The sequence below is a fragment of the Thalassophryne amazonica genome, chromosome 14, assembly GCF_902500255.1.
Source record: "Thalassophryne amazonica chromosome 14, fThaAma1.1, whole genome shotgun sequence".
NCBI lineage: Eukaryota > Metazoa > Chordata > Actinopteri > Batrachoidiformes > Batrachoididae > Thalassophryne > Thalassophryne amazonica.
The window spans coordinates 48,690,220-48,706,347 of record NC_047116.1 but is presented as its reverse complement, the minus strand read 5'-3'; the positions used below and the strand labels follow the sequence as shown (position 1 = coordinate 48,706,347).

General features: G+C 41.6%; 1 protein-coding gene across 1 annotated transcript in view; it reads right to left on the bottom strand.

Moving 5' to 3' along the window:
- Positions 1-16,128, bottom strand: part of calcrla (calcitonin receptor-like a) — a 103,788-nt gene that overhangs the window by 13,830 nt on the left and 73,830 nt on the right. The window contains exons 3-10 of the mRNA XM_034186221.1: positions 7,512-7,665; positions 7,244-7,354; positions 5,008-5,120; positions 2,579-2,670; positions 2,319-2,445; positions 1,709-1,862; positions 1,462-1,522; positions 273-339 (exon numbers count right to left, since the gene is read on the bottom strand). Coding sequence (XP_034042112.1) covers positions 273-339; positions 1,462-1,522; positions 1,709-1,862; positions 2,319-2,445; positions 2,579-2,670; positions 5,008-5,120; positions 7,244-7,354; positions 7,512-7,665 — 879 coding nt within the window. The remainder of the gene's footprint in view (positions 1-272; positions 340-1,461; positions 1,523-1,708; positions 1,863-2,318; positions 2,446-2,578; positions 2,671-5,007; positions 5,121-7,243; positions 7,355-7,511; positions 7,666-16,128) is intronic.

Genomic DNA, 16,128 nt, shown 5'->3' with positions numbered 1-16,128 from the left:
AGTGTGCTCAGCTGTGCTCATTAGGTAAATTTCCCAGAATGCAACAAATGGTCCAGGGAGGGGTGGATCCCGAGATGACAAGATGCACTGATTCCACAGTTATACAGGCAGCCACTGATCTCACAAGCATAAATAAGATAAGTCAAAAGCTGATTATTTTTGACAACTGGACATCAAAATGATCTGACTGTCTTGCAACAACTCAACAATATTGTTATTATTGGCATCCAGTACCACAGTACAGGTGTCAGGAAAAGGCAAAACCATTTTACCAACAGAGCAGCGCAGATGGGGCCGTGGATGATGTAAAGCAGTGATGTTCTGGAGCTGATCCAACAGCTACAGCAGAAGACAGGAGAGAAACCTTTACATTGTGACAAAAATGCACAACATGACTCCTGACCCATAGTGAGGAAATGACATGAGGGATTCTGAGGAAGGCAATGCCACAAACACGTGCAGAAAATTAAAGCCATTTATGCAGAAATAGAGGCAAAAAGGCAGATATTTTACAGCATATTGTACAATAAGACCATGTTTTTCCTTCTGTGCTGCTCTATGTCGATGCCACCAGGGGATAATGAGCCTGGTCCGTAAGTATTTGGACATAACGCTTTTTCTTTTCAACAACTCGCCATGAACACAATCACAATGGAATTGAAATGAAACAACCAAGATATGTTGGTTAAGTAGAGTTTTTGTTTTAATTAAGAACCATTTAGAAATTACAGCCATTTTTAGATATAATCCCTCCATTTTCAGAGGACATAAGTAATTAGACATAAAATATACTATGGGTTACTGTGAAGACAGAGCATCACTTTTACGACCAGTTTCCAAGTGTATATGTGTGTTGAACTTCACTTTCATTAATCATGAAGAAATACAAATACTACGCTACGCTAAATTTGTTTGGAGTAGGCAGCTCTCCAAAAGTGAGTAGGAAATAAGTGAAGAACGCCACCAAGACACCCATGATGAATCTCAAGGAATTTCAGGTGTGTGTGGCTGTGAGTGTGTGTCTTTATGATGGATTGGAATATTAAAAGGACTGGCACATTAAAAAACAAACAAACAAACAAAAAAACAGTTCAAATCTAGGCTTGAGTCTCCTATATAATTGTGGCAAACTGCTGCTTAAAGTCCTTTGTCTTGGTAGAATGCCTCACTCCGCTTTAGTCTATTAAAGGTAAAAGTCAGCACTTCAAGCACATCTTGATTGTTTCATTTGAACTACACTGTTGTGTATAGGTGCAAATTAACAAAAAATGCCACTGTGCAAATACTTATGGACCCAACTGTGTGAATAATCCAGTGACACCAGGCATTTTTGGTGCTCTGACACAACCCTCACAACTCTTGACAATGCAACATCTCATTTGCTTTCAAAAGAAAGAGAATTTAACAATGTCGTCAGGTGAAGGGCCCAAGGAGGAGCTATGTAAATGCAGACATGCTTACTTGTCATTGTAGTAGTAACTTCGTGCAATGGCATGTATGGAAGCTGGGATGAGAGGGAAGCCTGTAAAAATATATTCATAGTTCAAATCTGGTCATTTTAAAATCCTGAAAACAGTTAATTTATAGTAGCTATATTGTACTTATTTGCACAGAAAACAACAATAATCTAGTGAAATCACATTCTGGACACCTGTAGTATTCCAGGTCACCAAAATGAGCAATAGAAAAAAGTGTTTTCATAACGTACCCCAGCCAAGAAGATAATACCACATCAGGTGCTGTTTCTCCGCGAACACAGCAACCACGATGAGGGTGTGCAGGTAAATTCCTTCACACAGCATCCAGAAGTAGTTGCAGCCAAAGAGGTAGAGATGGATAAACTGTGACACTTTGCAGCTTGTCTGAGGAAAAAAGCAAATGAACAGTGGAATACTGGTTTACTGGCTTGGATTGGAAGCCAGTCTGACACAGGTTAATTCCCCCACCAAGGCTGGCACTCATTTACAACAAGGTGGACTGGGGTAATACAGATGGAATGTCTTATCCAAGGACACAGATGGCATAACAAGGAATGGAAGCCCAATTCCTTCTCTTATTGAATAACTTAATCTACAGCAGCTCATGAAAGCACCAAAACTTGCCTGTAATACTGACGAAAGCAAACTTTTCCTGATTAATCACCAGACCCTGAGCTTCAGCAAATTTTAATGGTTCATGAAGTCACAATTGACCAACCCCTTCACCAATACTACAATGACAATTACACTTCCACTGTCCATCCATTCCCACAGTCAGAGACCTTAAATGACCCAAACATGCATGACCTTCTCAGTGATGAATAAAGAACAAACACATACTGGATTCCTCTGCACCAGCTCCTGGTTGTTTGCCACCGCTGTCAACCAAATGATGGTGATCACGGAGTTTAGAACAAATGAAAAGAAGAGGTTTTTATGAAGGGTGATCCGTTGGCAGCTTAAACTCCTGAAAGAAGAAAAATAAATCAATACAGTCAGGTACATTTTCATTTGTACAGTGACAGCAAAATCAAACATCAATCTGAATCTAAGACTGGGAGTGCAATGATCAAATCATGTCAAAATGATGTTTGGCTCACTTGAAATGGAAGAATATTGCCAGAGAGATGAATAAGGATGTCAGGGACAGCCCGTGCCCTATGAGAGCTAAGTAGAAAAGATTCATGGCAGTCTGGAGGAGCAAAAGAAAAACAGGTTCAGCAGTTGGGATCTCATGAGCTGTTCTATTGCCAGACAGTCAGGATTTGTATGTACAGCTTAATGCTTCAATAAAACACGACTGGACAGGGTGACCATTAAACCAAATCTGACATGACATTTTACATAAAACTAGAAGAGCACACTTTGAAGCAAATATCTCCATCAAGCCTCAAAGTTATTCACCATCTTAAAATAAGCAGTAAAACAGTAACTCTTTGTCTGTAAACATAAACTGTAATATCAAATCTTTGTTTGAAAGCAGGGTCAGACCTAATAAGATTTTGTGAAAGTCAAATGGCTTTTGAATATTTTTGCAAATGGTAAGCCAATGAGAAAAAAAAAGAGATGAAGTTAAGGGGGAACTCCAGGGTTTTTCAACCTATTTGCTATTTTGAGATGATTTTTGGTTCATTTTTTCGCTCACTCCAATCGAAAATTACTTGAATCAGGCAAATACAGCGTTCATGGACTCACTGCAACACAATGTAAGGTTATGGAGCAAGGTAAAAACAGTAAATAAGTATACTGCTTTCTGTCACCATTGAATAGGCAAAAATGTTATTAGTCATGTCTGTTAGTATGATGAGAGTCCCTACAGAGGTAAATGTGTGCATGTTTGCCTTCAGAAAGAAACTTTCTAAAATGACTGATTGTACAGTTAGCCACTTACCCTAGCATCCTACCTATTTGTCAGTGCTGCTGTCCAATAGTCATTGCAAGTCAACTGTCGATGAAGGGCAGATTCTTATTGTAAGCAGACATATGAGCCACTCCTTGACAACTGACTTGTAATGACTTAGTGTCAAGCAGTGTCACTGAATGGGAAAGATGCCAATATTTTTGGCTGACTGTAAAATCAGCCATTTAAATTTTTTTTCTTTATATTTACAGCGATAAACATGCATATTTTTGCCTCTACAGGGATTCTAGACATGTCTGACATTTTTGCCTTTCCAGTGGTGACAAGAAATGGTTTGAGTCGTTCGAGCTGTTTAATCTGTGAATGTGTTCACTTTCTAAATCAATACTGGACAACTGAAAACAGTTTTTATCCCGAGTGAGAAGAGGGACTGAAAAAGCTCAGAGTTGTCCTATAATAGCCTACTTAATCAAAGTTATTATCTACACTGAACAAGAATATAAATACAACACTTTTGTTTTCGCTCCAATTTTTCATGAGCTGAATTCAAAGATCGAAAACATTTTCTACATACACAAAAGACACATTTCTCTCAAATATTGTTCACAAATATATCTAAATCTGTGTTAGTGAGCACTTCTCCTTTGCTGAGATAATCCATCCCACCTCACAGGTGTGGCATATCAACATGCTGATTAGACAGCATGATTATTACACAGGTGTGCCTTAGGCTGGCCACAATAAAAGGCCACTCTGAAAGGTGCAGTTTTGCTCTACTGGGTGGGGGGGGGTCTGGAGGGTCAGAAAGCCAGTCAGAATCTAGTATAACCACCATTTGCCTCACGCAGTGCAACACATCTCCTTTGCAGAGTTGATCAGCAGGCAGACGCCATTGAATGTGAGCATTTGCCCACTCAAGTAGTTTACGATGACAAACCACAGTCAGGTCGAGACCCTGATGAGGATGACAAGCATGCAGATGAACTTCCCTGAGACAATTTTTGACAGTTTGTTTGGAAATTCTTTGGTTCTGCAAACTGATTGTTGCAGCAGCTGTCCGGGTGGCTGGTCTCAGATGATCTTGGAGGAGAATATGCTGGATGTGGAGGTCCTGGGCTGGTGTGGTTACACATGGTCTGCAGTTGTGAGGCCAGTTGGATGTACTGCAAATTCTCTGAAACGCCTTTGGAGATGGCTTATGGCAGAGAAATGAACATGATATCCATGAGCAACAGCTCTGGTGGGCATTCCTGCAGTCAGAATGCCAACTGTACGCTCCCTCAAAACTTGGGACATCTGTGGCATTGTGCTGCGTGATAAAACTGAACATTTCAGAGTGGCCTTTTATTGTGGCCAGCCTAAGGCACACCTGTGCAATAATCATGCTGTCTAATCAACATCTTGATATGACACACCTGTGACGTGGGATGGATTTTCTCGGCAAAGGAGAAGTGCTCACTTACACAGATTTAGACAGATTTGTGAACAATATTTGAGAGAAATAGGTCTTTTTTGTATATTGAAAATGTTTTATCTTGGAGTTCAGCTTGTGAAAAATGGGAACAAAAACAAAAGTGTTGCATTTATATTTTTGTTCAGTGTAGAAAATATTGTGCAAAGTATGCCATATTTCTATGTGCATTTAATGTCTTTTTAAATGTGACCTACCATTCTTCCTTCATTAGTATGTGCATTACAGCGAGTGTAGTTGGTCCAGGTCCGGTTGCTCTCAGGATGCAGGAACCAGTTACCACTTTCAGTGCAAATCTTTGTAGCCATCTCTGCAGGACACAAAACAGTGCATGCACACTGGTTGCACTCATTTCACAAATAAGATGCATTTTAGAAAAACCTACAGATTCAATATATTACTATGATTGATACAACATTTTACAAAAATGCAACAGGAAAATCTGAACATCAGCAGCCCATGGCCCTCAACAAGACCCGTTCTCTACGGTGACACCGTGAAAGCTGCAGCTTAACAACTGAAATGTCAGTTACTTTTACAACATGAGGAACAGAATGCAAATGAAAGATTCCATGAGACAATGGTAACATCTTCAGGTATGTTGTTCTGTGTGACCCAAAGTCCAAATGGAATATCTGAACATCCTGTTAACACAGAGAACACCTTATATGAGGTCTGTTAGAAAACTATCCGACCTTTTTATTTTTTGCAAAAACCATATGGATTTGAATCACGTGTGATTGCATCAGCCAAGCTTGAACCTTCGTGCGCATGCGTGAGTTTTTTCACGCCTGCCGGTTGCGTCATTCGCCTGTGAGCAGGCTTTGTGTGAGCAGTGGTCCACCCCTCTCATTGGATTTTTATTGCGAATAAAATGTCTGAACGATTTGGAGCTTTGCTGCATCAAATTTTTCCAGAAACTGTGAGAGACCTCCAGGTGGACACCATTTGGAAAATTCAGATGGCTTTCAGGGACGATTTTATGGGGATTACACAGATTGAGTGCTCCAGCCGGTTTAAAGACCGCCCACAACGTCTGAGAGCATGGCACACTCCGAGCACCGATTGACAGGCTGAAACCCCGCTGAAACAACCAGATCATTTCCAAAGTGAAGGCTTTGTTGATCCGGGACGTCGTCTGACTTCCACAGAAATGGCAGAAGACGTGGACATCAGTACCTTTTCGGCAAGAGTTTTTGTCATGGAAAGAGAAGCGGAGAGATGCGCCACGGAGCCTCTCATGGCGCGGACAAAAGCACCTCTGTGTTGGTCTCACAGGATGGCTTTCAGATGGCTTTCAGACAGCTTTCGGTGGCTTTTCAGTCGTGTGACTATCTGAGAAATTGTGGATGACCTGGACATGACAGAACATGTCCTGTGAGGCTTCATCACGGCCTTGCTTTGCACCATGCAGCTCCGTCCCGCCGCACGCATTTCTCCACTCCTCTTTCCAAGACAAAAACTCCTGTAACAGTGGAATGTGCCGTTCATTTCCAAACTGCACGCTGTTTTGATCCGGGACATCGTCTGACTCCCACAGAAATTGCAGAAGACGTGGACATCAGCACTTTTTCGGCACATTGAGACAGATGTGCGGAGAAATGTGCACGTCGGGACAGAGCCGCATGGCGCAAAGCAACGCTGTGATGAAGCCTCACAGGACATGTTCTGGCATGTCCAGGTCATCCACAATTTCTCGGATAGTCACACGACTGAAAAGCCACCGAAAGCCCCTCCACTTCTCTTTCCATGACAAAAACTCCTGTAACAGTGGAATGTGCCGAAAAGTACTGATGTCCACGTCTTCTGCCATTTCTGTGGAAGTCAGACGACGTCCCGGATCAACAAAGTCTTCACTTTGGAAATGAGCTGGTTGTTTCAGCGGGGTTTCAGCCTGTCAATCAGCGCTCGGAGTGCGCCGCACTCTCAGACGCTGTGGGCGGTCTTTAAACCGGCTGGAGCACTCCTTAATCTGTGTAATCCCCATAAAACCGTCCCTGAAAGCCATCTGAATTTTCCGAATGGTGTCCACCTGGAGGTCTCTCACAGTTTCTGGAAAAATTTGATACAGCAAAGCTCCAAATCGTTCAGACATTTTATTCATAATAAAAATCTGACGAGAGGGGTGAACCACTGCTCACACAAAGCCTGCTCACAGGCGAATGATGCAACCGACAGGCGTGAAAAAACTCACGCATGCGCACGAAGGTTCAAGCTTGGCTGATGCAATCACACGTGATTCAAATCCATATGTTTTTTGCAAAAAATAAAAAGGTCGGATAGTTTTCTAACAGACCTCGTATTTTAGATTGTTGGTTCCAAAGACGTTCTGGATCCAAACATTACTGTTTTGTCTACTGGAGAACTAGCTGTCCCACATCTTTGCATGTTGTCCCCATAGACCTTCAGTGCTGCTTCCAAGTTTGAACTCACCTGAAGGATCAAAATCTTGGTAGTAGTCGGGGCAGTGCTGCTCTGAGGTAGAGCCTGCCTTAGCGTCATCCCAGCACAGCCAGCCATCCCAGGTGCGATTGCACACTGTATCTGAAGAACAGCAAACACCAGAGGAAAGGTCAGGTCATGCATTTCTGTCAACCTGGAAAATTCAAGACTGATGACAAGTGGCAACCATTTATATGAAACAATTTTAAAGGTCAGACACATAACACATTTTCCATCTATCATCAGCATACAAAGGTACCTTGTGCATTCTGGGTGTTGTCCTTCATTATCTTCTGATAGCACTCAAACTGTGCTGTGACTATCTTGTTCCTGGTGAGTCCAAGGTCATGGTACACATTGGTTTGATGATGCTGCTGTGATTCATTGGCTTCAAGGCTTGCCTTCACAAAAATCTGAATGTGAGGACAGCAAGAGGTTTATTGGTGTCTTCAGTTTGTTTGCATTTCCTTTAAAAGTAACAGATAACTCCCGAGACAGGTTGTCACTGAGATACAGAACACTGGACATGATGCATGAAGTGAATTAAGAAACCTTTTTTTTCAACCCTTTGAGTAATAATGTTTGAGTCAAGCATGACAGTAATGTTAGGAAAAAAGTAATTTATAACCACTGCTTTAGTCATTTTCAGTCACATAAAAAAAAAATCTCAATTGTTCCACATGCCATACAATTCAGAAGCTTGATGTTTGATTCATGACGGGCCCATTCTTACCTTCATGAATAAGATTATGTGTTCACTGACATTTCTTTGGTTGTTCATTAGATAGTTATTATATTCATGTTAATGTTTAATTTTCACAGAACAAAGTGAAAAGGTTGGGTCTAAACTGAAATCATCATCATAATCATCATCATCATCATCATAATCATCATCATTGTTGGCAACCTCTCAAGGTATCTCTAGGCATCTTGGTACTGAGATTTCTGTTCCACCTATTTCCAAGCTTACCCCATTCTTTTGGTGTTAACTTCAAGGTCTTGGCACCATAAGGTCTGGGCCTAAACTGAAATTATCTGTTAAATTTTGAGGCAGATTTGCAATTAGAGGATGTGCCAGGAAATTCAAAACTACCTTTTTGTAAACACCATTGGATGCATTTTTGGTCCTTGGTGGAGTCAAATGCCACATATGATGGCATGCATTGCACTATAGAACCACCCAGGTTCCTGGATAGAAGCCACTCAGACAGACCACTGTTCCAACCTCACCTCAAAAAAGTAGCTCTCTATACATCACAGCCAGATGATACATGTGCATCCCTGTTCCATTTGCTAGAACCCTCAGCACTAGGGATGGGTATTGCTAAGATTTTATTGATATTGATGTCATTATTGATTATGCTTCTCTATCACATTCTTTATCGATTCTTTATCAATACGTCCTGTGAATTTTGTTGTGTACTAAAAGTAGGCTTTACATGTTTTCTATGTCAGCAACATTTTATTGAGTCTTAAAGTAAATAAATATGATATTGGTCACTGGATCCTTGTTATCTGGAGATAAATTAAAATAAATAAAATCTGTACATGGTCACCGGATCCTTGATCTGTGGACATAAATACAAATAAAATCTGTACATAGTTAATGGATCCTTGATCTCTGGACATAAATAGAAATAAACAAAATCTGTAGTTTTTGTCAAAAGCATTTCCTTTTCAGGTATTAATGAGACAGCTGGCTGTGCTACACATCAACATCAATTTAAATTCATAAAGAACAGAGGATGTCCCATTTTGGGAGAAAAAAAAAAACAAACAGATTTGGCCAGTTGTAGTTTGTTGTCTATATTACAACGTTTAGAAAGAGGTGTCATTAGATTTAAAATGGTGATTCGCTTTGAAGTTATTCATTTCGACAAAATCTATCTTTCTAACTTTACTCGGCAGAGAGCCGTGCAGCATTTGGAGCTGTGCAGTTAGTACCACAAAACAGAGGATGATATTATTAGTATTATTACTTATTATTTCCTTTACCTGAGGGACAGCAACTTCAATTTATGAACCGGCAAAGTGGGTCCAGCTCATGCCAGAGAACCATCACATGTGCTGCCCCACAAAAAGTTAATGACTTACAAATAAAATCTCTGGTGTGGAATGGAGGACAATTCTCGTTTCTTGCCCGCAACAAGACAAGAGTCCCACTTAGTGACTTTAATCAGCACAAATGTGAGTCACGACATCCTTAAATGGCTCTGAGAGGGGTTATTGAAGAAATTGCAGACCCACTGCTTCTTTGCTTCGCCTGCAATCAATGTAGAGAAACAATCATTTTCCCAGTACACATCCTCAAAAAAAAAAAAAGACCACTCCAGCGTAATGTGAACTTAAGAACCGATAAGGGAATCCTTAAGCAAAAAGGCTATTGATGTCGGTGGATCGACTCATTAGTAAGGGCCCCTTCACACATAACACGATTGAAGCAGAATGGCGCAGAAAGGTGGAGTCCAATGACAAAATCGGAGACGCACTCGAACGCCTTGTACAGCTGTCGCCACATCCATTCGGGCATGGCAAACACACTCTATATTCGCATGCTTTGAACTGCAGGGAAGATGAGGTCGCACTGCCATCTGACCGTGTTCGCAGCATTCGCATGGCATGTTATATGCAGGTCGACATTTGGCAAATGCTGTGCGAGTGCCCATTCAATCCACTCTCGGCCTGCATCGGCCAGAGTCCAGGTGCCACCCGCAAACATCTAACACCACTCGGGAGGCACTTAGGAAAGGTGGGGCCATTTGCACTCCCAGCACAAAAATAGAGTGCAAGCAGACCACATTCATGCGGGATGTGCAAATGGCCCCACCTTTTCCAAGTGCCCCACGACTGTGTAACCACACAAATGGCGTAGGACTCTGCGTGTGCCCCACCACCACCACCACAAGTGGCATGCGAGTGTGCAGTGTGCAACCCCCCCCAACACTGGTGGTGTGTGAGTGTGCTGCCCTCCCCAAGGTTGATGGTTGTTTTCTGTTTTCTTCCATGCGTCTCTGTTTTGTTTTTTTTTTTTTTTTTAAAGCATTGGAGACCATTGTAGATGAACAGCCTATAATTTTTTGCACCTGCGTATAAGGTTTCCCCTCTCCAATCAACTTTTTAATCAAACTACGCTGTTCTTCTGAACAATGTCTTGAACGTCCCATTTTCCTCAGGCTTTCAAACAGAAAAGCATGTTCAACAGGTGCTGGCTTCATCCTTACATAGGGGACACCTGATTCACACCTGTTTGTTCCACAAAATTGACGAACTCACTGACTGAATGCCACACTACTATTATTGTGAATACCTCTTTTCTACTTTTTGTTACTAATAGCCCAATTTCATAGCCTTAAGAGTGTGCATTTCATGAATGCTTGGTCTTGTTGGATTTGTGAGAATCTACTGAATCTACTGGTACCTTGTTTCCCATGTAACAATAAGAAATATACTCAAAACCTGGATTAATCTTTTTAGTCACATAGCACTACTATTATTCTGAACACTACTGTACCTTCTGGCATCTCAGATGTACCTTCTGGCAAATTGGAGCTGAACTTTTTTTTTTTTTCACGGAGATGAAAGAATGTGATATGATCCACTGATCTGTGTAAAAGCTGTGTAAAGTCATGTCCTGAATGAATCTTGGCATATTGTATGATTTTAGTAAGTGTTGCAATGCTGATATCTTTGCAGAAGAATGAGTGTTCAAGGTCCTACGACTTCTAGGCTTACTGTATGATTGTGAGGATTGAAGTCTGTGTTATCAAGTCTCTTCAAAAACTGTTTGGGTAGCACTAGAATTACTTTTTGTCAAATCAGCAGCTGTTTAGGGAAACTCAGATGAGGTATGCTCCTTGCATTGTAAGGGAGCATCAGCTATGACACTATGATGACACTAGACAGCTTGGGACTCTGGCGAGGGTGGTCGCATCTCCTCCTCTCTCCTCTGTCTCTGCTCCAACCTTCAAAGTCCCTACTTCACCAGACTGTGAATTCTTCAAACTATATTGGATTAATCATGGAACTGATCAGCTGGTCTCTGAACGCTACTGACACCATTTTTTCTACAAGAAGATCAGGGCTGGGGAACCCTGCATGCCTGGATGGAACTTACCCTGCAGGCTATGTTCTCGACGCCTGGGAGACTTGGTGGGTCACATGCTTTGCGCCTTTCTCCGTGGAGGACGTAGAGGATTTATTCATATTTGGATTCATAGTAGGAGGGCTGGTACTTATTGGCTTATGTGCTACCCTGACCTACCGGAAGATTGGCAAGACGGCTGTCGCCAAAACCACGACCCCTCACGTGTCCGTCATGATTAATGAGTTGAGCATTAATCATACCCATAGGGTTGGGTATTGAAAACTGGTTCTTGTTAAGAAAAGATAAGTGCCCCTTCACACATAACACGAAGTTGGATGAAAGAAGCAGAAACCGGCCAAATAAGGGTGAGAAAAAACAAACAAACAAATTGGGGAGCCGCAAAACAATCCATCTGCTGATGGGAGGGACACATGGACAGACAGGCATGAACAATTGCCCAGTGGACTGACCTGATGTACCCATTTCTTCAACACATCAGACTGCGCCGCGAGTCCCTCTGTGCAGCACGCTCTGATGCCGCGTTCACACCGGGCACGATCAGACACTACAAATTTGCGGGGGTCATGTGGCGATGGACGCGCCACCATCGCCCGGTGTGTCGCTCTGCTTTTGCTGCAAAAATTCGCCCCGGTGCGTCATCAAATAGGAGTAGCTTCCATTCCGCTCACCGGCTCCGGTTGTCAGTCAAGTTATCATGACAGACCTTGATCACACGGAGCGAGTTGTTGTGGAAAGCTGACAAACGTCATGAGACGTTCCCAATTCGGGGAGTATCATTATTTGCAAAAAAAAAAAAAAAAACTCTGCTTGCTGCGGGGCTGCTCCTCGCTCTTTCCCAAAAAACTCTGTCATAATTGTGTTTAGAAACCAGTCACCATTTGTTTTATTATACATCTGTGTAGTTAATAAGTAAAATAATCTCTATGGATGATTCGCTCGCGCGCACGTAAAGAAAAAAAAGAAAGAAACTCCGCTGCTTGCTGCTCCTCGCTCTTTCCCAAAAAACTATCATAGTTGTGTTTAGAAACCCGTCACTGTTTGTTTTATTATACATCTGTGTAGTTAATAAGTAAAATAATCTCCATGGACGATTCGCTCGCGCGCGTAAAATAAGGAGAAAAAGAAACTCCGCTCCCGCTGCTGCAGGGCTGCTGCTCGCGCCAAAAACTCTGTCATAATTGTGAAATAAAGGACAGAAAAGACATAAGTCCTGCTCACAGGCTGCTACCAGATACAGGACATGTTCACATCTTCAGTCAAACTCCAGACATCTCCACGTCACTACATATTCAGTCCCTGAATGGTCATCGCAGCGCGACAAGATGAAAGAGTTCAGATTTTTCGACTTGGGGAGGAGGGCAACGCGACGTGATGCCACGCAATATCGCGCCACAAACGTGCCAATCGCTCAAAATCGCTTCACTTGCGTCGCTTCATTCGCGTCCAACGCGTCGCGCTGTGTGACTTGGTGCCAAAACGCGTAGTTCCATAGGGATTACATGGCAACCTGTCGCTGTTGTCGCTCACGTCGCGCCCGGTGTGAACGCAGCATAAGGCATTCGCTGCCAATGCGTTGCAAATGTGATATGTGGTTTTATTTATTTCCATGTGAGGAGAGCCCACTGATGCACGCGCCTTGCGATGGAGTGTCATGAAATGTGATTCTGCATGTCACGGTATGTGTTCCCCAGCTGGAACCTGTGGGTACACAGGGCTCAGCACCTGCTGCTTCCCGCTGACACATTCACCTGTCTGGAACAATTCATAGCTCACAGAAAAAAGGCTCATGCTCTGTACCTTTGTCTTGTGATTATTTATCTTATGTGTTTGTTATGTAAATATGTTTTCATTTATTGTAGTGATTATGTATTTGCCTACACCTCTCTGTTCTCTGTTTTAATTTAACATGTTGTGTGCACTCTGTCAGTTTCAGCTGACGGTGAGCCGGTGGTCAGCTGAAGTGCATACTGTGTCCAGGGCACTATGAGCAAAGCGATCACGCATGAATGTGTTCACGCCTTTCCCCGTGGTGGGAGTGACATTAGCCTGGCCAGTGTCTGGCTGATAACAGCCAGACAGTTCACACCGTGCCATGCGCGCTGAGATCTGTGATCTTATCTTATCTTACTTTGGTATAACACCTGTAAATAATCAGTTTTATTGCCAGTTTTCTTCAGACAAGTCAGGGGATGGATACATTAACATTTCCAAGTCACTGAATATGTCTTGGACTTTATTTACATCAATTCTGAAGAAATACAAACAGTATGGCACTCGATGGTAAATCTGATTATTTACAGGTGTTATACCAAAGTGGTTTAAGAAAGATACTTTTAGAAAGTTTTATACTGATAAGTCTGATTTAATATTTGTATTTGAAATGGCAAAAACAAATACATGAAATACAAAGGGGCTGAACACTTTTGCAAGGCACTGTATGTGTTTAAATGGGTGAATGTGAGCATTCATTGTAAAGTGTTTGGGATAAAGGCGGTACATAAATGCAGTCCATTTACCATTAAAAATATGCTTATTAGGTTTGTTATCCTTCAACATCCAAAGGTGAAGGCATTGTGTAAAGATGTGGAATTTGTCCCTGGGCACTATTCAGTGGTTGTCCACTGCTGCTTTTGTGATCAGATTGCTTCTAAAAACATTTCTGTGGTTAGGATGGATTAAATGCAGAGAATAATTTCCCTTAGGAGAGAATTATTATTATTAATGTGATGGGCAATAAATTAAACCTGGTTTCTTGTGTCCAGGACAAACTAGTAACAAATGCTGTTGAAGATGGAGAAAAAGATTCTCGACAGTAAAGTGAGTTTCCATTACCCTCCAAATTGCAAAAATTAAAGTAACAAATTGAAAATATACTTAATAAAAAAAAATAAGTCCCATCTGCTGCTCCCTTGTTTGCACACGGGGTCGCCACAGCAAATCCGAGGTGGATCTGCATGTTGATTTGGCACAGGTTTTATGCTGGATGCCTTTCCTGACTGGAAAGTATAACACCCCGGCTGAGTATGGGGGCTTCAGCGGAAACCATTTTAAGCAAGTTATGCTATTGAAGTGTCACCAATTGGGTTAGCGTTAGGTAACCTGATTCTCCGTAATGCCTAAACCCCCATACTCCGAATGGTTTCGCCTGAAACTTCCATACTTCAAGCAAGAGTTTGTCATCCCCTTCCTGACAAAAAGGTTTTTACACTCGCATGAGGTGGTTTTTCACATGATTTATTTGCCTTATGCCTTATTTTGAAAACTGGCAATGGAAATGTTTTTTGCACAATTACAGGTCACATGATGTACAGAATTTCTCACATGACAATCAGTACATGTGCATGTAGTAAGAGACAGAGTGTCATAATGGCATTACAGCAATAGTGGATTTAAAAAACAAACAAACAAAAAAAAGTGGCAATATTGAACAGGAGTTGCCGTGCTCTCGCCAGTTCTATGATATTCATCAATTACAAAAATCGCAAGGGTTGTAAAGCGGTATGCCTTTTGGTTTTACAAATGTTTTGGGCATGGAATGTTAAATGTAAATTGTTGTTTGACCTCTAATTTTTGCCATCTGACTTATTCATCTTTTCATAAAAATTTAGTTGAACTAGAAAACACTTACTTTTTTAGCTTTGTGCAAATAAAACACACTCAAAGATTAGAAAAGTTGATAGGGACTCTAAAAAGACTAAAGTCAATATCCAGTTTACACCACCTAATAATAATATTAACACAACACTTAACCAACATTAAATCAATGAAAATTAAAATTCTTAAAGGAGAACCATGGGGAAAATTATGGGCCTCAGTGGTCTTATTGAACCTTCCTGACCGGAGGCTAAGCACCCCATTTTGGTAATTTTTAAAAAATGTGCCACAAAAAATGCTTAAGCTTAATTGTGATTTACTCCATTGAATTTAATTTAACCGGTTTAGTCCCACTGAGATCGAGACCTCTTTTGCAAGTGAGACCTGGACATTTATAAAGTTTCCAATCTACCTAACCTACATGTCTTGAAATGTGGGAGGAAACCGGAGCACCCAGGGAGAACCCATGCAAACACGGGGAGAACATGCAAACTCCACACAGAAAGGCCACAGGTGGGACTCGAACCCATGACCTTCCTGCTGTGAGGCAACAGTGCTAACCTCTAACCACTGTGCTGCCCAAGAAAGAAACAGGTAGACACAAATTCAAGGTGACTTTCTGAACACTCAAACGATTCTCTTTAGCAATGAGTGCCCTCAAATTTGTATGTATTTATGTCTGTCTGACGAGATACATATGATTTTTTGATGACTGATTTCATCAATCAATCCTCTAACATTGATCTGGATTTGAACTGATTAACAGATTTGATTTCTTGATTGTGTAACTATGCAATCAGCTCAAAAAAGAGGCCAGGGCCCAAGCGGCTCTTGTGAGCGCTTCGCTGGAATGACAACTATCGTGAGAACACAGAACCCAGCTGTCACAGTCCATCACATCATGGAAATGCTATTCTGCTTTGTTGACATTCTGAAAATATGGTCAGGTATTCTTTCAAACTGTTTTATAATTCAGTCTTGTATTATTAGCCTATAGACACCAAGTGAAGAGAAGACATTGTAATGGACACGTCGTCTATTTGTATATCTGTATGTGGCCAAAATCAAAGGTCAAACAACAATTTCACTCACGCTTGATGGATAAACTCAGTGGACTGTTCACTTGCAACACATTATGTCAAGGTCACTGATCAAAGGTCAAGGTCAAATGAGAGGT